At 51.3% G+C, this 22,922-nt stretch overlaps 1 protein-coding gene across 1 annotated transcript; it reads left to right on the top strand.

Moving 5' to 3' along the window:
* Nucleotides 1-578: 578 nt before the first annotated feature.
* Nucleotides 579-22,895, top strand: CPD (carboxypeptidase D). Its single transcript, XM_048967210.1, has 21 exons — nt 579-1,264; nt 1,986-2,233; nt 8,103-8,245; nt 8,851-9,020; nt 9,605-9,972; nt 10,378-10,569; nt 11,415-11,582; nt 12,761-12,870; nt 13,027-13,129; nt 13,581-13,723; nt 14,282-14,451; nt 14,989-15,300; nt 16,467-16,662; nt 16,936-17,071; nt 17,858-18,004; nt 18,363-18,458; nt 18,552-18,616; nt 18,753-18,884; nt 19,151-19,336; nt 19,648-19,747; nt 20,402-22,895. Exons 1-21 carry the CDS (start codon nt 609-611, stop codon nt 20,626-20,628), a joined length of 4,068 nt encoding a protein of 1,355 aa, XP_048823167.1. The 5' UTR covers nt 579-608; the 3' UTR covers nt 20,629-22,895.
* The last annotated feature ends 27 nt before the right edge of the window (nt 22,896-22,922 follow it).

Raw genomic sequence — 22,922 nt, 5'->3', positions numbered from 1 at the left:
GGCTGCAGTGTGTTTTTTGCAAAGTTCTCCTTGTTATTCCTGATCATTCCACCTGCCTGAAAAAAAAAAAAAAAAGGGAGCAGCAAAGATCTGATCAGAGGAACCCCCAAGTATTATTGTCTGTCTCTTCAGACGCTGTCCTGCAGTGGCACCCAGCACGGCTGTGATTCACATCTAACTGCACTGATGCCCTCAGTGCTCCGGGCCAGCCGGTTCCCCGCAGTAAGCCGGGGCCCCGGGGCGATGCTCAGCCCCTTGTGCACCGGGGCCGTCGGTCCCCAGAGCACGGCCGTTTGCTGCTCCCCTGCCTCGCCTTTCCCTTTCGGGTAGCACTGCGCTGCAGCCCCGCCGTTCCGTCCCGCGGCGAGAGGCGCTCCGCACGAGGCCGGGAGCGGTGCGGCCAATAGGGGGCGCCACATCGCTCCGTCTCGCCCCGCCCGCGGTGACGCAGCGCCGCCCTCCGCTTCCCATTGGCCGCTCTCCGTCTCGCCCCGGCCGCTTCACCCTCGGGCCGGCGCTCATTGGCCGGCGGCCGGAGCGGCGCGCCCGCCCCCTCCCGGTGCCCGGCGGCTCCGCGGCGCGGCGGGGTCGAGGCGTGCGGCGGGGTCATGGCGAGCGCGGCGCGGGGGCCGCGTGTGCTGCTGCCGCTCTGCGCGCTGCTGGCGCTGCTGGGCCCGGCGCGCGGCACGCACATCAAGAAGGCGGAGGCGGCGGAGCCCGGCGAGGAGCTGCGGTACCTGCACGCGGCCGAGCTGGGCGAGGCGCTGCGGGAGCTGGCGGCCTCGGCCCCGCCGGGCCTGGCGCGGCTCTTCAGCATCGGCGAATCGGTGGAGGGGCGGCCGCTGTGGGTGCTGCGACTGACGGCGGGGCAGGAAGCGCCCCGGGCAGGCGAGGAGCCCGGCGGGCCGCCCATACCCGGGCGGCCGCAGGTGAAGCTGGTGGGCAACATGCACGGCGACGAGCCTCTGGCGCGGCCGCTGCTGCTGCGGCTGGCCCGGGAGCTGGTGCGGGGCTGGGCCGGCGGCGACGCGCGGATCGGCCGCCTGCTGAACGCCACCGACCTCTACCTGCTGCCCAGCCTCAACCCCGACGGCTTCGAGCGCGCCCGGGAGGGAGACTGCGGCGGCGGCGGGGCGAGCGGCCGGGAGAACAGCCGCGGCCGGGACCTCAACCGCAGCTTCCCCGACCAATTCGAGGCTTCCGAGCCCGACCTGGGCCCCGTGCCCGAGGTGCGAGCCCTCATCGCCTGGATGCGGCGCAACAAGTGAGTGCGGGGCGGCCCTGCGCCGTCCGGGCTGCTTTTCTACCGGCGCCCGACCTTCGGCGCTGCCCTCTGCGGCGCAGGCCTCTCTCTGCTCTCTCCCGTTCAGCGTTGGGGAGCGAGGTTTAGTTCGAGGGCTCTCCTTGTTAACGCTCGGCGTGTGGCTGCCCATCGGGAGCCGTGCTTGGGGAGGCCCTGCAGGCTGCACCATGACTGGTGTGTCCTGCTCAGACGGCTCGGTTATCCAGGAGCCTCCTGGTTTGGTGCAGTTCAGATTTAGCTGCAAGAGAAACCTTTGCGTGTTCTTAATATCATTTTGGAAATTACTTTTTGCTTTGTTTGTTAATTTAATGGTTTTGCAAAGGTGAGGTGAGTTTTTCATTTAAACCAGGCTGGAATAGAAAGAATGCCATCCTTTGTGCACCAGCTGGGGCTGCTGCGCTCGCTGCACCAACGTAGTGCTGGTACAGGAGGGAACGGGTAAACAGAACTGCTTGACTTGATAAACTGCTTGATAATAAAACAAACAAAAGAAATAGATAGCAGGTGTAACCCAATTCACGTGAGCTGTCTGATGCAAGGATGCAGGTATTGGTCGTGGTACCTCTGCTCGGAAATGTGCTGAACTTCAATTCTCTTTCTGGTGGAGGCGGCTGTTGCTGGCTTCTTATTCGCAGCATTCTGATGTGACTCTTAGTTCTTTCCTTCTCCTTCCCAACTCCAGGTTTCTGCTCTCTGGCAACCTGCACGGTGGCTCAGTGGTTGCAAGCTATCCCTATGATGACTCGCCCACACATAAGCCCACAGGAGTCTACAGTAAATCAGCTGATGATGAAGTGTTCAAATATTTGGCAAAAGCTTATGCATCACATCACCCCATAATGAAGACTGGCAAGCCAAATTGCCCTGGTGAGGAGGGAGAGACCTTCCCAGAGGGCATCACCAATGGTGCCCAGTGGTATGATGTGGAAGGTAAGCTGTGCTGCTGAGCCACTCTCGCTGCTACTTTGGGTCACATGATGGTGTATAGAAATAATTTCTTGGTCCTGCTGAGAAGCAGTAGTGATGGCCACCAAGGGAAGGATGGTAGGTAAGCGATGTTTTTAGCTTGGGATGTGTTCTAGCAGCTTGAAGTGGTTTCGTGGTCACATTGGCTAGTGCTTGGTGAATCTCAGCGTGGGAGGGTCTTGTAAGGAACAGATCACAGCACACTGGAGGGCTCTTCTGCCCTCATTAAGTTGCCAGAGAGTCATCCTGCACACAGTTGGCTTCATCTGCCAAAGGGACTATCGTAAGATCTTGAGACAGTTACCAAGTTTTAACGATGCTACAGGAAGGTGAACTTGTGTTAATGTACTGAAGACCCAAGCAGCATTGATCTGAAACCAGTGCCAGTATTCTGCAAGGGTTTTTAACCCTTTTTTTTAAGGGTTCTAAACTTGAAGGTTTGTAAATGGTTGCAAGGTGGTCAGGTGTGAAGGTGTAGAATGATGTGAGTGCACGGTGTGAGCTAACCCAGCTGCTCTCCCTGAGGTGGGGTGGTTTGGCCACACGGCGGGCTGTGCTGCGTGTGTCACTTCTGCTGCTGCTGAGACTTAAGTGTCACTTTGTGGTGAGGTGCTCTTGTGTGAAGGAGTCTGTGAGTAGCGGGAAGAGAAATCTTGGTTGTGCCCTTAGAGAGAATTACACCATTTCCACACCCCCTCTGCGGAAGTTGTACAACCACAGGCTCACCAGACAGCACGGTGACTTCTGTGGTGAGGACAAAGCACCAATCTGGCAGAACTGGTCTGAAGAAGTTGCACTGCTTTGCTGTGTCTGGACTGCTCTGCTTTCCCTCGCACTAGGGCTGATGCAGAAGGCAGGAGTGCAATGAAATCAGGCATAATGGATCCCAAATAGCTTGCAGCTTAACCAATTCTGAACATACGGTGTCTCTCCAAAACACGGATTTCAGAGCTGAATCATATGCTTAACCCGATGTCCACGTTTCTGGGGAAGCAAGGAGGGTGATCCATTATTAGACCTGCTTACATCACCGCCGTGCTGGAGAAGGAAGTCCTTACTGCAGCGGTTGGATGGATCATTCCTGAAGATTTCACTGTTCTGATAAGCTGCGGTGTTCAAACAAGATGTGGCTCTGCCATGTTTGCTAACAGCTGTCTCCTCTCCTCCGCCCTGCCGAGCACAGCACTGTGTTTACTGGCCTCAAGGTTCACTCTGGAAAGCAGAAAGTTCAGCACAAGGAAGGTTTGTGTAATCTTGTGCATCTGCTCGTGACGGAACAGGATATCCTGGATGATCTGTGCTGCCTGTTCTGGTGGTGGTTGTTATCAGCAACCGTTGAGATCAATAGGTTTCTTTGCTGCAGCTCCAGGGCTTTTGGCTTCTTCCTGAACTGGGCTGGGTGTGCTCTGGAAGGAGGCTGCTTTGAGCTTTCAGTTTCCCTGCTCCTGGAGCAGGAAATGCTTCTCGCCACAGTGTTAACTTCATCCTCCTGCTGGGACAGGGAATGCCCCATCAGTGCCAGCCAGCCTGTAGAAGGTTTGCTAGCAGCTGTTGCACAGGTGTGAACCTTTCGGGCTGCCTTTGTGTTGGAAGCTACTGAAGCTGGGGTTTGCCTGCTTTCTTCATGTAGGAAATGGCAAGGTGTGAGCTAGACCACAGCACTGTGGTTTATAACCTGATGGCCTCCAACTTTCAGCCTCTGCGGAAACAAACCCTTGAGCTGTGACAAGCCACAACCCTGGGCTCTGTGCTGATGGCTGCAGGCAGTGATTATAGGCAGTGTGCTGACAACACCAGCTCAGAATGAAGTGCTGCTAGGCTGGCACCTGTGCCATCTCAGCCACGCCATAACTTCCATCTGGCTGCTGATCAGGAGGGCGATGGCAGCCCTTGGAGCACATCCCACACTGGTGTGCAACCCACCATTGAGGGAAGAGTGCAGATGAGCTAACAGATAACACGGGGGGCAGCCTGCACATTTTGGAGTTGTGTCAAGTTTCAGTATGGCTTTGTGGTTTTGGGTGTTAACACTGATTTTCAGTAGTGGATGGAGAGTCGGTGGTATGCTGCTATACTCAGACCGAGAGGCTTTTCCCAGTAACTGCAGAACTGGAATGCATGGGGGAGGGAGGATGGGAGCTTCCTGGCTGGGCTGAGCTCTGGTGAGAAGCATATGACATGCCTGAGGTGCAGAGCAAGTGCTGGTGGCCTGCAGAGCAGGTTGTGCTGGGAAAGGCCGCAGCCTCCAAGTGAACTTAAGCCAGGAAAAACAAAGAATTGAGAACAAAATGTTTCAACAGGTGGGAATTTTCCTACCACGTTTTATTGTGTGAAATCAAACGTGCTGGAAAGCCAATTGCTGTGGGATTCTTTGCTACCAGTTAGGCTTACGCTGGTGCCAGACCCCATTAACTTTGTTTTCAGTATCCTCTTATGTGTATCAAGCTAAGGTGGCAAGTGCAAACCATCCGAGTAATTCTTAAGGTCAAGCGTGAGCAGAGTATGGCTCCTTGCCATGCAGCTCAACGTGGCTGCTGCGTTCCAGCTGCTGTAGATAAGCGTGTCTGGCACTGCTCGGGCTATCTCTGCTGTACATGTGCTTAGTCTTCCTTCCCTTGTAACCTCTAGGGCTTTTAACTACTGAATGGCCAGTTCAGAGCAAGAAAATGATAGGAAATTTGGGCTGTTTTCTGATGCGGCTCAGTGCAGTCTGAGTCGAGAAGGGCAGCTGTCCTGGAGAGTCCATGAACGTGAGGAACTTTTGTCTGTGGGATGGATGTGTTTGCCTTCAGGTGGTAAAGGCCCTGACTCAGAAATGGACTTAATTGTGACATTGATTGGGGTGTTTTATGGGCTGCCTCAGGAGGCTTTTTCTTTATTTGTAGCCTCTCTGTAAAAGATGCTTTCCTCGCTGCTTTCAATCTGTGCTGTGAAGGTGCTGGAGGTCCCTACCAGGTATTAGGGCAGGGAGGGGTTTGGTGGGGGTTAGCTGTGTGTTTGCCAACTTCTGAGCAGCTTGTGGTGACACTGAACTCGGAGCAGTTGAAAGGAGCCCTGAGAGCAGCAGCTGCTTGTGAGATCCCTGCTGTGGCCTCTGCTTCCTGGGCATGGAACTGCAAGGAACTGCACAGTGTGAGCTCTGATGGAAGGTCTCACCCATGGTTTCCTGGGTTATACAGTTAGCTGTTGTTGTGTTTACATACAAGTCTTTAATGTAAATTTTTTTTTTTTTTTTTTTCCCTTGAGAAAAGTGTTGGCTTGGTTGCTAGAGGCTCTGATGCCTCTTTTCACACCTAACGTGAGCAGCGCAGTGCATGTGAAGATGCTGCTCTGCTCCTCAGGGCCATGGAAGGCTGCAGGGTGCACTGCTCTGGGCTGGATTGTGAGCTGCTGGAGCTGGAGGCTGAAACCTCACCTCCTCTGAGTTTTAATGACTGCAGACTAATGGACCAAAACATTCCTCTGCCTTTTTGGGGCTGCTGCTGGTCTCACGCTGTGAGGCAATCAGCCCTGTCCACAGAGGAAGCAACTTGTGCAGTGTATTTAATCACGTTTCTTGCCTTGCGCCATCTGCTCTCCCTCCAGAGCAGGAAGGAGCCTTTCTCTGCTGTGGCTGAGCTGCAGCTCTCCATCTCCTAATGTCTGCTCCGCTGAGAGCTGGAATTAGAGAGCTTTCTCCATCGTGAAGTTTGAAAATTGAGTCTTACCAAGCTGGCCTAAAAGGTTTCTCTGGCATCTGGTGCATTTATGGTGTTGGGAGCTCCGGGCATGACTCGAGTGCTGCATTCTGCTGCCTGGTGTGGAGCTTGGCAGGGAGCAGAAGCATCCTGTAGGGCTCCTGTGCTGCGAGAGGTCTGAGCCTGCTGCCTGAAGGGCAGCCCTGATGCTCAAGGGATGGGACAGAGCAGGGGGAGGTTCTGCTGGGCAGGGCTGCTTCTGCATTGGAAAGCGAGGGCTCAGCTCCAGCCACTGTGGTACAGTCTGTACACCTGCACATCTCCTGCCTGCCCCTGCGAGGTTGTGCAGATGGTATATGGAGAAATATGTGATTCCACATGCTGTAAAAATAGCTGTCCTGCTCTGCAGTGGGTCTGTGAGAAAGCCAAATATGTTCAGTACATACAATCCAAATTTTCAAGCACGCAGTGGGCTATTTCTTGAAGAGACTCTCACCAAAATCGATGTACCACGCTCCAATTTAGTCCGTTACTGCTCTATTATGGGTGAGCATCTGTCCTAAATTTACTTGAATGGCAGATGAAGCACTAAATATGCTTCATAATGGCTCTGGTTTATGTATGGATGTTTTCAAATGCATTAGTATCCCACTATGAACAGATGGTTCCAGGCTGGCAAATCATTCCGCTCTGCACAGAGTTTACATCCTGCTGTGGGCTGCTTCTCTGAGCCTGGTAACAGGAGCTGTGTAAAACCAGAGTCACAGGCCTGGCACCTCCAACCTCCTGAGCTGAGCTTTACAGGTGGGTTGTTTTGTTTTGTTTTTTTAGGTCCTCAAACATTTTTTTGGGCCAGAAAAACCTCTTTCCTGTTTTAATCTCATCCTGTGCACAGGCTGCAGTGCTCTCTGTCTAGTGGGAAGTGCCATTTGATTTGCTACGAGGGCTGCCTGTTCCCTTGGTAGCAGGCTCCCAGGAGAACCAGGAAGAACTGGGACATCTCTGATCCAGCCCCCGTCCCTCCTGTCTTCCCAGAGGTCTGTGCTGTCAGTCCATCTGTTTCACCAGGCTGCCATGGGGCTCTTTGATTCAGGACAGCAGTCCCTGTTCTGGACAGTGAGTGCTCACAGCTGCCATGCTCACTGGAAGACTGCTGTGCTTGGAGCAGTGCTGATACCTTTCCAGGCCGTGCCTTGTCACAGCCTCTGCCAGTGCCAGGCTGTGTCTTTGCACTATGGCTACCCATCTTTTCCAGCTAGTTAGCCATCCAGCACGTATTTCTTAGACTTATCTACTGGGATCTTGCTGTTTGACAGGCTTGTGGTGTTGTGGGGTCATGCTGCTTACTATTGAAAGCTCCCATGAGTGTCCAGAGCATTGTGTTTACAGCCCTGAGCTCTGGACCATTGAGGCAGTACCCAGCAGCCTCACGTCTCACTGGTAATTCATTTGTTCCTGTTTGAGAAACAGATCTGCACGTTGAAGGTTGATCTTAACTTCAGCAAATGGGATCAGGGTGCTTGCTAGAACAAGGTGACCTTTTTCACATGTAGCAGTGCCTGTGGTTTCTCTGAAAGGAAAGAACGAACAGATAAACTTGATGCTGGGAAACAGCTCTCACACACTCCTGTTTTCCGGTGCTCATGGGCTGGTTGGTTTCACACTGAACTGTTGAACTTCCCCAGGTTGGCACTCTGATGTTGGCATTTTTTTGTGTCAAGCCTGAAGCTTGGGATGAAGTTTTGGATGAAACTGCTTCTCCTACAGGCAGGCCTTACAAGTCTGAGGCTAGTTTGCAGCATGCATGAAGGACTGCAGCAGCAACATTCCAGCTCTGTGTGCCTGCCATGCTGTCTGGGCTCTGTAGCATTTGGCAGAGAGCTTCCCAGTGATATGAACCCAGAGGTGTTGCCAAGTGCTGGAAGTTCAGCTGACAGAGCAGCAGGCAGTCCCTTTGGCCTCGCAGCTTAATGCCCAGTGTGTTTGTTACTGGGAGAAGAGAGCTCTGTCTCCCCCAGCACAGGCTTTCACAGTGATCCCATCTGACTTTTCTGCTGAGGTTCATCCTGGTGAGATGCCACAGGGGGCTGAAGGACGGAGGGGAGTGTGCATCCTGTGTATTGTTGTCGTGACACATCTCTGCCTTGTTTTCTCAGGTGGGATGCAGGATTACAACTACGTGTGGGCCGACTGCTTTGAGATCACACTGGAGCTGTCCTGCTGCAAATACCCGCTGACCTCTGAGCTCCAGCAGGAGTGGGAGAACAATCATGAATCCCTCCTTTCTTTCATTGAGAAGGTAGTGTGAGCTGGTGTGGGGCCTGGGGACAACACCTGAGAAACCCCTGTGCCCTTGCTGGGCTGGGAGTCCTGCATCAGCTGCTCTCACGGGCTGCGTGTGGTAACACAGCTGCTGCAGAGGTTGGGGACTACAAAGCTTCTGTGCATCTCTGTGGTTCTGCCACAGTTCCCACATCCTCAGTGATAGTGAGCTCCTCCGAGAGGCCTCATGGGGTACAGTGTTACACAGAAGGACTGTGAGTTGCAGATCTCACTACCCACGTATGCCCTGAGTAGGGGACAGTTTAGCTTGAGGAGGGAGGCAGCGGTGTTCTGTCCCTTGATATGGCCTGTAACCCTGCTCTGTTCATTGTGTTGCATGCCCACGTTGACAAATAGGAGGATTAGCTAGGTAGGATCAGTTTTGAGAAGCTGCTGCATGCTGAATTTCCTGTCCTTGCTCCCAGGCCAAGCACTGTCTAAATCATGGGCCCTTGTTTGTCTTTGCCTGGCAGCTGTCCTGCTCTGTGCACGTGGGAACAGGAGGGGATGGTGTCGCTGGTGAGGACACTGTTGACCTGCTGTTACCTATCTTCAGCCGGAGCCTTGTGTTGTTTTCCTCAGGTCCACATTGGAGTGAAGGGTTTTGTCAGGGATGCAGTCACCAAGGTTGGTTTGGAGAACGCAACCATTGTTGTTGCTGGCATTGCCCATAACATCACAGCAGGCAAATATGGCGACTACCACCGGCTGCTGGTGCCTGGGACCTACAACGTGACCGCCGTTGTGATGGGGTAATGTCACCATGGTGCTGCCTACTGCTCGTGTTACTTTACTTCATTTCTTCCCCCTGAGCACGTTGTGTGTTTAAGGGGCTTGGCTGGAAGCTGCAGCAGGAAAGGTCTCCTGCAATGGATTAGAGCTGCAGCTGTGTTTGTTCACCCCTGCCCTGCTGTGGTGGGGAGCTGCTGGATGCACAGCACTTCTTCCTTTATTTGTTTGTGTCAACCTGTATCTTACTTATGGGCAAAAGGAGAAAGTGCAGCAGGTCATCTCAGTAAGGGTTTGCCTCACATATGGGGGTAAACGTGTTGCTTGCTGCTGGCTATCCCTGTGCTGCACCTGCAGCTTCTTCCCTGGAGAGTCCATAAACAGGAACTGACACCTCTGACACAGCAAGGGGCAGCAGCATGGTTGGATTTGGAGGCAGGGGGATGAGCCCCATCAGGTTGTTTTGCTGGTGAATCTCTCCCATAATTGTTAACATCTGAATGCGCTCAGACTGGGAGGAGGAGGATGGGGAAACATGCAAAGGTTTTGGCCTCTGTTCTGCAGAGCCTCCTTGCTGAAGCCTGCTCTTTTTTTTTTTTTCTTACAGTTACACACCACTGACCAGAGAAAACATTGAGGTGAAGGAGGGAGATGCAACAGAAGTGGATTTCTTCTTGCAACCGACTGTGATGGCACCAGCTCCCAACCTCACACAGCTCACGACAACGCCCGCTCCTGCTTCTACCGTTGCCTCCACCGTGGTGCAGCCCGAAGCCCCGAGCCCAACCTCCCTCCATCAGCCCATCCAACCTGTGGACTTCCGCCACCACCACTTCTCAGATATGGAGATCTTTCTGCGGCGCTACGCCAACGAGTTCCCCAACATCACCCGGCTGTACTCCGCGGGCAAGTCGGTGGAGCTGCGGGAGCTCTACGTGATGGAGATCTCAGACAACCCTGGTGTCCACGAAGCAGGTAAGGAGGGAGATTCTTTCTAGCCAAACACCAGTGCGAGTGGTAGACCCTTAGATTTGGGAGACTGTGGGCAGAGCGAAAAGGAAATGCAGAGCTGGCATCTGAAGAGAGGCTGAGCTCCTCCTCTTTAGAAAGACCAAGTGCAGTGGATGATGCTTGGGTGAGTTAAAGAGCATTGCTAGGGAAATATACCTGAGTGGGTGGGACTCTGGGGTCAGAAAGACCAAGCACCCTCCTTGCACTAATATTCGTCCTCTTGGTGTTGTGAGAGCAGAAGGATACATATTAGGTAAATGCCCTCTGGCCTGGAGAAAGGTCTGAATGCAGTGCTCATGGTGGTGAGATGTCTCCAAGCTTCAGTATAGCAATCATAATTACCTCTTTGGCGTGGCTGTGTGTCTGCAGGTGAGCCAGAGTTCAAGTATATTGGTAACATGCACGGGAATGAAGTTGTGGGGCGAGAGCTGCTGCTGAACCTCATCGAATACCTCTGCAAGAACTTCGGCACAGATCCTGAAGTGACTGACTTGGTCCAGAGCACACGGATCCACATCATGCCATCCATGAACCCAGATGGCTATGAGAAGTCCCAGGAAGGTAATGCTGCCCGTGCTGTGGGATTTCTGGCTCTGAGAATGAGACCTGTGGTTTGTCGTACCTCTGGGAAGTCTGGAAGCATTCTGCTGGGACTGAAGTGCTGTTGGTGCAGGGGGGATGGGAAGGGACTGGTGTGTGCAATGGAATGAGTGGGTGGACCCAGCACTGCAGGAAGTGGGTGGCTGACTGATGCCTGAAGTGGTTGGGAAGAGCTCTTATGCTTCAGCAGTGCTGTATATGCTGCCCCTGTTTGGGTCCCCTTATGGTTTGTGGCTATCCCAAGGCTTATTTAAAAACAAAAAAAGACATTCCTTTTACATAGCTCATACTTGCTGTGCTTTGGTCCATGCTTTTAGTAACATGTGATGTGGGAGCCAGGCAGTCTGCGGAGCACTAGTCCAAGGGTAATATAGGCTTTTATTGTGGTGTTGAAATTGGCAAAAACGTTCAGGGAAGTCCTTCAAACTGCGTGGCTTTTGCAGATTGGCCCAACAAAGCTTGTCCAGAACAATTTTCTGGAAGTAGACCTCTTGTGTTTAACACAGAACTTGTCCAGCTGGTTTGAGAAGGTCTGAGATTCTGTGGTCCTGACAGCAGCTGCTGGGATTCTTCATGGTTCAGTGTCTTTCTGCCAGCTGAGGCCTGACTGGCACTGACTGGGCCCCCAGACACCTCTATGCACTCCTGCTGGAGGAAGGTGGATGTCCTGTCGTTCTGGGGTGCAGGGAGCCCGCATTGTTGTGTTCCCTGCTGTTTTCCACTGATCAACAGTATAAGGACATGGCTTCCACAGCAAAATGGGGAATTGCATAGGATTCAAACCTGAACCTGTGTTCATTTTTCAGGAGACAGAGGAGGAACCGTTGGCAGAAACAACAGCAACAACTACGACCTGAACCGGAACTTCCCAGATCAGTTCTTCCAGGTGGCAGACCCTCCACAGCCCGAAACTCTGGCTGTCATGAGCTGGCTGAAGACTTATCCGTTCGTGCTTTCAGCAAACCTGCATGGAGGTACGTCAGCCACACCAGGCTCCTTTCTCATCACTGAGGTTTGAGAATGCAGGAATATCTCTGCTGTGTTTATGGCATGGAGCGAAGGACACTGCTGTGAAACAGCAGGAGCAAAAGCAGCCAGGTTCCTGTACTGGGGATGGTGCCTGTAGAAAAAGGGGAAACCAAACTTACTGTTACTTGGTTGGAGGTTGTGTTTCTGGAAGGTGGATCAGATTCTGAAAGCCATGTCCCCCAAGCACGCTTGTAGGCAGTTGAAGAGGCTGCTGGGAGGAGCACAGCCACTTTTCTGAAGGGAGCACATGCACAGGACAGCAGCTGGCATGTTGCCTGTGAGGTGATGGGGCAATTGGGATGGACTGCCCTGTCAGCAGCTGCTCAGTGGCTGCTTCTGTGAATGTGGAAGTGCCTTGGCCGTCAGAGGCTTCACAGTATTTACAAATTGAGGGGAAAACGATGTAATCCTGAGGGTTCCCTGCCTCAAATTGCATGGCAGAATGATGAAATTTGCTGCAATTTAATTATCATTTTAGAATGATCTAAATGAAGTCTTTGCATTGCAGCTTATTCCCTAGACACTTTATCTGCTGGCTTGGAGCTGTGGTGACCTGCAGGTGTTGCTCTGTGCTAGCATGTTTAATTCTGTAGTGCAGAAATACAGTGTGTGGGTGAGAGGGAGCTGGCTGTTCTCCAGCAGCAGCACTGTCTGTGTCCCACAGTGCCATTAACACAGCTTCCTTAGGGAAAGTTTCAGCCAGCCAGAGCTGCCATAGTCTGCCTGCCCTTGCAGTAAGCTCCAGAAGGCTGACAAGCTGCAGCAGTTGGGTCAGGGGCACCAGGAGTGTTTTGGACAATTTCCTTTGTGTTCATTCCTCTGGGAAAATGATTATTAGCAGGCTGTGCCCATCCCTCCAGAATGTTAGGGTACAGCTTTGACATATTGGACATATTATGACTGATATGTCAAAGGAATAATAAGGAAATGCCTTCCTTATTGGATGTAGTCTCATCTTTTCCTGTGCTTTTGTTGTCTGTTCTGTTCACTGTGCCTAATGCTATGTTTATAGCCAAGTCTTGAGAGCGTGGTCCTTGCCTTCTTAAAGAAAAGCTTCTTCTGTTAGGCTGAGGACTCCATTGAAAAGCTTGCAAGTCTGAGTTGAATCTCACTTTCCCTGCAGGTTCTCTGGTGGTTAATTACCCCTATGATGACGATGAACAAGGAGTGGCCATATACAGCAAATCCCCAGACGATGCTGTGTTTCAGCAGCTGGCACTTTCCTACTCCAAGGTAAAGCTCTAAAATGGGAAATGCTATCTGCCAGGATAGTTCCTGATGCTATCATGAGCTCTCTGAGCGTGTGGTAGGGGAGCAGTCTGTTAGAACAGAAGTGCCAGTGGCTATAGAGAGCAGACTCAGCTTCACATGTTGCATCTTGTTTTTCAGGAAAATAAAAAGATGTATCAGGGAAGCCCGTGTAAGGATATGTACCCCAACGAGTACTTCCCACATGGCATCACAAATGGGGCCCAGTGGTACAATGTTCCAGGTGAAGTCATCCTGAAGTCTCTTGCAGTGTTTCTTTCCAAGTTAACGCGTGTGCAGCTGAAAGAATTTAGTCTGATCAGTCACAGGCTTTGCATCTCTCAACCCAGGTTCCTGGGACTTGGATTTCTTTTGTAACCTCTTCAGTAAAGTACCCAGGTTAAGTCATTCTGGAGGGGAGGAATTTATGGTGTGGTGTTTCTGGTTACCAGCAGTATAATGGACATGAAAGGCATTTACGAGGAGGGTGGATGTCTGCAGTGTTGACAACCCCCTGAAGCTTGAATCTTGCCTCATGTTAAAAGCCTTTTACTTTGGTATTAATTGCATGTGGTAGTTAGAATTTAATCGTTCTCTGGTATCTGATTTACTTTTTTTCAATCTTTTTTCTATGAGCTATGTTACTGCTTCCTTCAGGAGGTCATATCAAAACTTCTTTTACATTCCTCTTGTAGGTGGGATGCAAGACTGGAATTACTTAAACACAAACTGCTTTGAAGTGACCATTGAGTTGGGCTGTGTGAAATACCCAAACGCAGAGGAGCTCCCAAAGTACTGGGAGCAGAACCGCAGGTCCCTCCTGCAGTTCATGAAACAGGTGAGACACCTGGACTCCAAAAGATGGTGAGAGCTGCCTCTTAGGCCTGGGTTAGAGGTGCTGGAATAAGCAGGCTGATCTGCACACTGCAGTGGGTGCTGCTTCCTGCCCGTTCCAGGTGCCTGCTCCACAGCAGTCCTTCCATCTGAACATGCATTGATTTCTTCTTCTCCCCTCCTTAACATGCCAAAAATCTGTATGGAAACAGCAGCCAGGTGATGCAGGTGGGGGCATTTCATTTCCCAATAGCTCAGTTTTCCCTTGGCTAGAGTGTCCCTTCTGTGCTGTTTCCATCTGACTCACGGCTGCTGGCAGCACGGTGCAGCTGGGGCATGCAAACAGAGGTGTGGGGCAGAGCGTACGTGCCGTCATGGCATCGTGAGCCAAACAATTGCCCATTCATTGTGCTCGTGTGACCTTTGTCCACTCCAGCTTCACCTGAGCCCTTTTGGAACGCGTTGCTCCTCCAGGAGCGCTGGGAGCTCTGCATGTCAGCACTCCCACAGCGCTGTGTGTTGGAGGGCTGGTGCTGAGTGGGGCTCTCCGGGTCTGTTCCAGGTTCACCGTGGGGTCTGGGGCTTCGTGCTGGATGCCACGGATGGAAGGGGCATCCTCAATGCCACCATCAGCGTCGCTGAGATCAACCACCCAGTGACCACCTACAAGGATGGAGACTACTGGCGCCTCTTGGTGCAGGGGACGTACAAAATCACAGCATCTGCACGAGGGTGAGCGAGCTGTGGTGCACGGGATGGGCGCTGCACAGCTGCCACAGTGCTCTCCTGGCTTCTTAGTCAAGAGCTGACAAAGCTGTGCTACCCTGATGTCGGGACGTGTTCCTTTGGTGACAGTGTAGGGTCCAGATCTTCCCTTGCTTGGAGGTGGTTAGGGCAAGCAACTGGGTGCTTTTAGGGGAAATTCTCACACAGGCAGCTGCCCGCAGAAATGATTTCAACGGCCCCCAAAACCTTGTTGTTCTTTGGGTTAAAGCTCCCTGACCTGTCATCCTCCCTGCCTGCCACGTAACCCTGCAATACCTGTGCCAGAAGCAGCTCAAGGCTGTGCTGGGTCCTGAGCTGCTCCCTGCCCTGCCTTTCCCATGTCCCTTTTGAAGAGGTTTTTTTTGCTGTTTGTATTTGTGCCTCTTGCTTCCTTTGGCTGCAGAGCAGCAGCAGTCTTGTGCTGAGTATCTGGGCAGGAGGGGGGATGGCTCGGTGTTCGAGGCCTCAACCCCTGATGTTTTCTTGTCCCTTCTCCCTGGGCAGGTACAATCCTGTCACTAAGACGGTGGCAGTTGACAGCGAAGGTGCTGTGCAAGTCAACTTCACTCTTAAACGGACAGATGCCAAAGTGGAGGAGGGGAAAGCGCCAGTCCTGAATACCCCAGACACCAGCGACCCCAATGAGAAGGAGTTTGAGACTCTGATCAAGGATCTCTCTGCTGAGAATGGTGTGGAACGCCTCCTGCTTTCCTCCTCGGGGAAAGTCTCTCCTTATCGGTACCGCCCTTACAAGGACCTCTCCGAGTTCCTCCGAGGCCTCTACCTGAACTACCCACACATCACAAATCTCTCCAGGTGAAAACTCTGAGCAGCAGTGCTCAGCTCCTCCATGAGCAGCGACCTGTGGCAGAGAAATAGTGCAATGATGAGCGATACAGAGATGGGGGGAGCTTGTTCCTGTCCTACCCTGTGGTGCATGAGCTCAGAGGAGCCCCAGATGTAAGGGCACGGTGGCAGAGCATTGGCTGCAGGGACCCACAGACACATCCGTGTGCTTTCTCCTGAGACCTCATTTTACTGACTGAAACCTGGGGTGCAGTTAGCTGCCCTGGGTGCCTTGCACTGATATTCCCAGCATTGAGATGCCAGGTTTCTGCAGACACACTCTATTCCCTCTATTTTCCAAACCCTGTCTGACATCTAAGCTGCACAAGTGGACAAATATGGCTTTGGAATCTTAGAATTGTAGAATATTCTGGGTCAGAAGAGACCCATGAGGATCATAAATCCGATGGCATTTTTTTCTATGCTTTCCTTTCAGCTTTTAATTTAACATTGTGAGATGTATTTGAGGTAATGCCCTGAGCCAAGCTCTCTGCCCTCCTGCAGGAGCTGCCCTGTGGTTCTCTGCTCTCCCTTGTGACCTGTAGCTATTACCCTCTGTCAACTTCAGAAGGCACAAATCCGGCCTCTTTGTCCCAGGCCCCTGGTTACTTGTTGTCACCAGGCACAGTGTGCTCATGTGCTGTCCGTGCTGGTGCCAAGGCTGCCCTTCTGATCTGTAGCCTCTATTGTCCTTCCAGTTGCATCAGCCCTGATTGTGTTCCCTGCTTTGCTTGCATTCACTTTGCTAACTTAATGGCACGGCTGTAGAAACAAGTTCTGCACTGCTGGAAATAGGCCTGCTTTTGTCCTCTGAACTGGGTGCTTTATGAATTAGTTTGATCTCTGGATGTATCCTGCTCTGATTAAAGAGGAGAAAAAAGTCCAAAGCAAACAAACCCACTTTGGAAGCGTGGAGGCATTTAGCCATTCCTTCCACACGTGGTGTTATAGGCTACATAGAGATGCATGGAGCATTGAGTGTTCTGTGCATCTCTGCCTGGATGCTTGTGTGTTCTGTGCCACTTGTCTCAGTAACCTGCTTGTGGAAGGAGGCAGCATTCCCTTGACACCAGGGTTTCTCCACAAGGCCAAGCTCTGTTCCTGAGCTCACACTCTGCTTTCTTCTCTCTCGGCAGCCTGGGTCAGAGCGTTGAGTTCCGTCAGATTTGGTCCCTTGAAATCTCCAACAAGCCCAACCAGTCTGAACCTGAGGAGCCCAAGATCCGCTTTGTTGCTGGGATTCATGGGAACGCTCCTGTTGGTACCGAGCTGCTCCTGACACTGGCAGAATTTCTTTGCATGAACTACAAGAAGAACGCTGCTGTTACAAAGGTGAGCAGCTCTGCTGTGAGGGACGGGCTTGGAGGCCTCCAGTTGTATCCTGAGAAGACAGCACTTGTCAGGAGAGACTTGTCTTGTTTTAGCCTGTGGGTCCTGTGCATGCAGGGAGGATGTTAGGAGATCTGTGGGGCCGGTGTGACTTATGAAATCAATGGAAGCAGCTATTTCTAGGAAAAGATTGAGACAAAGGAGATGTACAGAGATGTACAGAGAACAAACCCTATTAATTGTACTGATGTGTTGTTTCCTTCCTGCTTTATTCAGCTGATTGACCGAACACGGATTGTGATTGTGCCATCCCTGAACCCAGACGGACGGGAGATAGCACAGGAGAGGGGCTGCACCTCCAAGATAGGCCAGACCAATGCCCATGGCAGAGATCTGGACACAGACTTCACAGGTAAAGCTAACTGATGCAAACTGATGTGTGGTGCCCCATAGAAATGCGGGCTGCAGTAGAAGTCTCCTGCTGGCTGGCCTCTCTAGGGTTGGAGGTACTTACCTGATTGTGGGGTCTTCCTGTAAAGAGGGCAGTGCTCCTGCCTCAGAGCTGAAGTAGCACAGCTGCTGGGAAATGTCCAAAGCTTGAATTCCCCTTAGAGACTGTAATTTGCAGACCTTTGTACGGAAAGGAGAAGACAAAGCAGAGCTCTTTAGGAACAGTCCAGAAATCATACAGTATTTTTTCCTGTTAATTGATTTCTTTCAGTGCTACGTTTCTGAAAGGCATTTTCTATTCTTGCTCCTTGGAAACAGTTTCCTTTTTTCATGCTTTTAACTGCCTGTTACAGCCAGCTCTGTACCACCGCTATGCCCACCTTTCCTGGAGAGGAAGTGTTTTCTCTGGCCACCTTTGGCTGGAATCATCCCAAATGCTTTCTTAGGTGTCAGTTCAGGGACAATGAAGAAAGCAAACACACATGAAATACCCTGTGTATCACAAAAGTAAATAGATTGGGAAACCAGTCATTTTTCACATTTGTTAAGCTTTGCAGATGAATTCCACCCATGAGCAGTGTGGATGAGGTGCTTTACTTAATCTTTCAGAAGCAATTTGCTGAGATCTAGCAAATATATTTTCAGGCAGATAATTTCAGCCATAAAGAAGAAACATTTCTGCAAGCCTGTCAAATAGCAGAGAAAGCTGTCATCAATCCCTTTTCCTATTTGTTGTTCTCACTTACAGGCAATTACTCCAGGTATTCAGGAACACAAGAGCCCGAAACCAAAGCCATGGAGAACTTGATATTGAAGCAAGACTTCAGCCTCTCTGTTGCTCTAGATGGTGGATCTTTGCTTGTCACTTATCCCTATGATAAGCCAGTGCAGACAGGTATGACTGACTCCTCCAGGGTCTTCAGTGCAGTTAGGCTCTGGCTAGTCACATGGCTGCATGGTGTAAGAGCTTGTCCTTTCTTTGTGCTGATGGTGTGCTGTAGCCTCCTTTTGGCTTTAACCCCTTGGCTCTGGAGAACTGCTGGCAGTCTGTAAAGCAAAGCTCAGCACCCTGACAGGATTCAGCTTGGAGTCAGAACATTTACTGTTTCTGTTTTCAGAACAGTATTTCAGTCTGAAATCCCTCTGAAGCAACACGTGTGACTGTTTTATATCGGATCATGGGGTTAGAATAGGAATATCTTCCCCCACCCAATAGGACCTGCGTTCCTAATGTCTCACCTTTCTGTTTGTAGTGGAGAACAAAGAAACACTGAAGCATTTGGCATCTGTATATGCAAACAACCATCCGTCGATGCATTTAGGCCAGCCAGGATGTCCAAATAAGTCCGGTAGGTTTGGTTCAATCCTTTGAACCCCTGACCACTTGTGCTGGGTTCTGCTAGGAGCAGATCAGTCTGATTGCTGTGTTCTTACTCTCACAGATGAGAATATTCCTGGGGGTGTGATCCGTGGCTCTGAATGGCACAGCCACCTGGGAAGTATGAAGGTACTTCATCTCATCACAACGCTTTCCTTCCTTGCAGATATGTCTTTAAATTTGGGCAAAACCTCAACCATCTTCAGCTGCACTCTGGGAAACCTTTTAAATGCTGTCTCTTGTAACTGTGGTGGTTTTGTTTCAGGATTTCAGCGTTACATTTGGTCACTGTCCTGAGATCACTGTTTATACCAGCTGCTGCTACTTCCCCAGTGCAGGGCAGCTCCCTGGCCTGTGGGCAGAACACAGGAGGTCTCTCCTTAGCATGCTTGTGGAGGTGAGCAGTGGTCTGGGGGCAGAAATCCTTGTTGGCAGTGAAGGTGTTGGGATGGGTGCCTTTCTTTCTAGTGGGCTGAGCAGCCCTTGCAGTATTATATAATCTTATTTCTTAAGGGAGAAGGGGAATGTCACAGTGGGGTGATGGTTAAGGTTGCTGAAGAGCATGCTATATTTTAAGGGGAGGCTAGATCCTGTTTTAGTTCAAAATACACCTTACACGTGGACTGGAACATGAGGCATTTGAAATGCTTTGTTTTGTTTCAGGTTCACAAGGGAGTCCATGGATTTGTCCAAGACAAGAGTGGCAAGGCAATTTCTAAAGCTGTCATTGTTCTTAATGAAGGCTTGAGGGTTTGTACTAAAGAAGGTGGCTATTTCCATGTGCTGTTGGCTCCTGGTTTGCATAACATCAATGCTATAGCTGACGGGTACCAACAGAAGCATATGCAGGTATGTGAATATCTATTGGAGCTCTCCTCCCTTGCTTTCATATGAAGGCATCCATCCCTAACTGCTCTTACCTGGGCTGTATCTTGTTGGCTGTGTTTACCTTCTGGCTACAGTAGTTGTCTTCTGCCTTGTGGTAATGGAGAAGAATTTCTGAACAAGGTGGAGTTTTTCTGGGCAATAGTTTTTCCCTACACTGCATTTATCTTTAGTATCTGCCTGGTTCTGCCCTGGGCAGCAGATGTCTTTTTTCTTTAGACACCTACCAGATGTGTAAACATTGAGACAGACTGAGTCCTTGTATCTTTCCATAGGTCTTGGTACGTCATGATGCACCCAGCTCTGTGTTCATTGTATTTGACATGGAAAACAAGATATTTGGTCTGCCACGGGAGCTGGTTGTAACAGTTGCAGGTAAAGTGATTAGCTTCATTCAAAGCTTTGAGCCTCGTTTTCTGGGCTGGTTCATTCTGACAGTAACCCTTATTTTTTTATTTTTATTTTTTTAAACTGGATTCTGGAAGAGTAGCCTGCAGCATTGAGTTTCCTCCTCCTGTTTTCCCTTCTGAACACATGCTTGGCCCTGCAGACTGGTCCAAAAGCCTTTGGCTCTAGTGATGCTGGGCTAGCAGATAAACACAGAGGAAGTGGAGAATGTTGCAGGGATCTGAAGGGTCCTGAATGGACCTTGAGATGGCTAGAAGGGGGAGAGCCTGTATGTGCATAGGGCTGGGACCTAGCAGATCTTACATTTTCCCTAGGTCTCTTTGCATGGTCTGGCACTGGGCAAGCACTAAGGAGTTTATGTTTCTGTCATTGTGGCTGCTGCTGGGGAAGCTGGGGTTTGTTTCCAGTGTACTGCAGAGGAGCAGAGGAGCTCACTGATGTTATCTTAAATTGCTAGCCCAGAAAATGTAGTGCTTCTGTACTGTGAGTGAGCTCCTTCCTCCTGGGGTACAGAAGTGAGGAAAGCAGCTGTGATTGTGTGAGGGAGGATTGATCCTGGAGAATGTAGAAGCCTCTGAGGTGAGGAATATAGAATTAAATTCAGTGTCTTCTCTCTGGCAGGTGCAAGTATGTCAGCTCTGATCCTCACTGCCTGTATCATCTGGTGTGTCTGCTCAATTAAGTCCAACAGACACAAGGATGGCTTCCACCGCCTGCGGCAGCACCACGACGATTACGAGGATGAAATCCGCATGATGTCCACCGGCTCCAAGAAATCCCTCTTGAGCCACGAATTCCAGGATGAAACAGACACTGAAGAAGAAACATTGTACTCCAGCAAACACTGACACCTCCCTGAGAGGAAAGGAAGTTTCCATGGACTAGCCCCAGCGGGAGGGAGGGCTGATCCCTCTGGATCAGTTTTGAGACATTAACTTGCAGGACTGTGTTTGGGTGGCAGCTCCTGACTTCCTTCTGCTGTTTGCTCTGTTCCTATGTACATGCAAATCAGTGGGTGGTAGAGGCTGTGTTTGGGTTAAGGGCATGGCTTATGTTTTTAGGGCAAGGTCTGGAGGTTCACATGACGCTGACTGAAAGGTGATTAAGCAGGTTGGCCAGCAGAGTTCCTAACACTTCCCCAGCATCTCAACACTGTGAGCAGATGGTGGGGAAGTGTCCCAAGACCTGTGTAGGGTCGTAGTCACGACACTCTGAAGTGGTATCTACCTGTTTTGATTTCATTTTTCTTACTGTGTGTGGTGGAAGCCTTGATCCATCACCAGCTCCACATTCTGCAGAGCAGCCCTTGGAAACAGCCTGTACTTGCTTCTCAGCTGCTCCCTTGGAGCTTTTCCCTACCTTGAGATGCTGTGCTCAGCCACACTGCAGTGGTTGTGGAGCACCTCTAATGTGTTGCTAGTTCCAAGTGGTGATGTGGCATCCTGAAGGCTGGGGGAGATGACATCAATTCTTGGTGTGAACTGGAGAAAGGAGCAGGTGTCAGAGCTGCGAATTCTGACCAAGTTCAGCAGCTTGTCAGCTCTGCAGAACTGCTGTTCCTGGTTCTGGGGAAGAAAATTTTGTCCCCATCATACCTGGTTGCATCTCATTTATGTGGGCTTGGCTTTTGGACATGTTGGTGTTTCAGCAGTGCAGTGTCTGAAAGCACGACTGGAGGTTGTTCTGAGCATTATTGGAGTAGCAGAGAGAAAGGGTATCCATGGCCTGACTTTGGTCTTGACTTTTGAAGAGCAGCTGCACCCTTTGCTGTTGTGCATTTAATACCATTTAGTGATCAGAGCACTTGGAAAACAATCTCTCATCAAGCTCTGGTGATGCTAGGCACCAAATTAGCCTGCTGGCCTAACTTAGTTCTGCTACTACAGTGTCCCTGAAGTATGTAGCAAGAGCTCCACCTGCTTGTATGTCTGCAGCGTGCTGTGGAGGCCTGAGTGCAAGGCGTGAGGAAGGGCTGAGTGGCTGTGCTGGAGGGAAAAGCAGCCAAATTCTCTTCTGGAGCACTGAAGTAATTGGAAAGAGGAGCTGCAATGTGCATCTTTCAGCTGCGTTGAGTTTGTGGGGCAATGAAGGGTGCCCAGAAGGGCAGGATGCCCAAGACATTTGATTTCCAAAGCCTTCATATATTTCTGAAGTTCTCGTGCTTTCTGGGCAGAAGTCTGGGGTTAGAATTAGGCACTTATTTCCTTGCTGCTCATTCTTTTTTGTTTATTTCTTTTTCCCAACGGACTGAACTCTACAGTGCCTGGAGCACTCACTGCCTTGGATATCCCGCATACCCTGAGCTGATCTGCCTCCAGCAGGCCAGGGAGATCTGCTCCTGAGATCTGCATGGGGCAATGATGGAGTGTTTGCACCCAAATGTGTGATGAGGGCTCTGGGGGAACAGCGCAGTAAATTCCCTGTCCCAGGCTGCTGGTCCCTATCTTGCAAGGAACCCCACGGGTGGTAGATGCCTCTCCAGAGCCACAGGGCTGTGGCTGTGCTAAAGGTCTTGGCAGCTGCCTGGAAGGTTGAAGGTGACCCTTGGGTGGCTGCAGACCTTCTTCCCTCATCTGTGGTGTTGGTATAGGGCAAGAAGCACGCAGTAAGATCCGGCTGGAGCGGTGCTCTGGGAACAGGGAGGTGATCGTCCACACTGCTGTCCTGCATCGCTGTGGTGTGAATGAGCCCCTCGGTGCCTCTGCCCTGCAGAGCCCACGCGGGGTCCCAGCTCCATGCTGGGTTTGGTGCTGGACTGTGACTTAAGCAGCTCCTGGAGCACCGCGTGGGCAGAGCTGTCCCCAGCAATAAGTCCTTGGGAATCGACACACGGGAGGTGAGCGGGGCTGATAGGGCCGATGGTTTTGTAGCCGTGTGAGACTTCTCTGTGCCGCACTGGTGCTCAGCGTGCCGAGGAGCCCATCTGTCTTTCTGTCCATCCGTCCGTCTGTCCGTGGAAGCGTCTGCCCCACGCGCACTGTGCCTTCGCTGTACGTTTCCACGAGGGCTCGAAGCGCCCTTCCCGGGGAGGCAAGGGCCGGCGCTGCCCCGCGCTGGGCCCTCGGGTCGTTTTTTACCTGTATACCAATAACCTGTATAAAACTATTTTGATGTCCGCCCGCCTTCTCTCGTTCTTCGCCCT

This window comes from Lagopus muta, chromosome 20, assembly GCF_023343835.1.
Source record: "Lagopus muta isolate bLagMut1 chromosome 20, bLagMut1 primary, whole genome shotgun sequence".
Classification (NCBI taxonomy): Eukaryota; Metazoa; Chordata; class Aves; order Galliformes; family Phasianidae; genus Lagopus; species Lagopus muta.
Note: the sequence above shows the minus strand (reverse complement) of the source record. Positions and strands in the feature narration are given on the sequence as shown.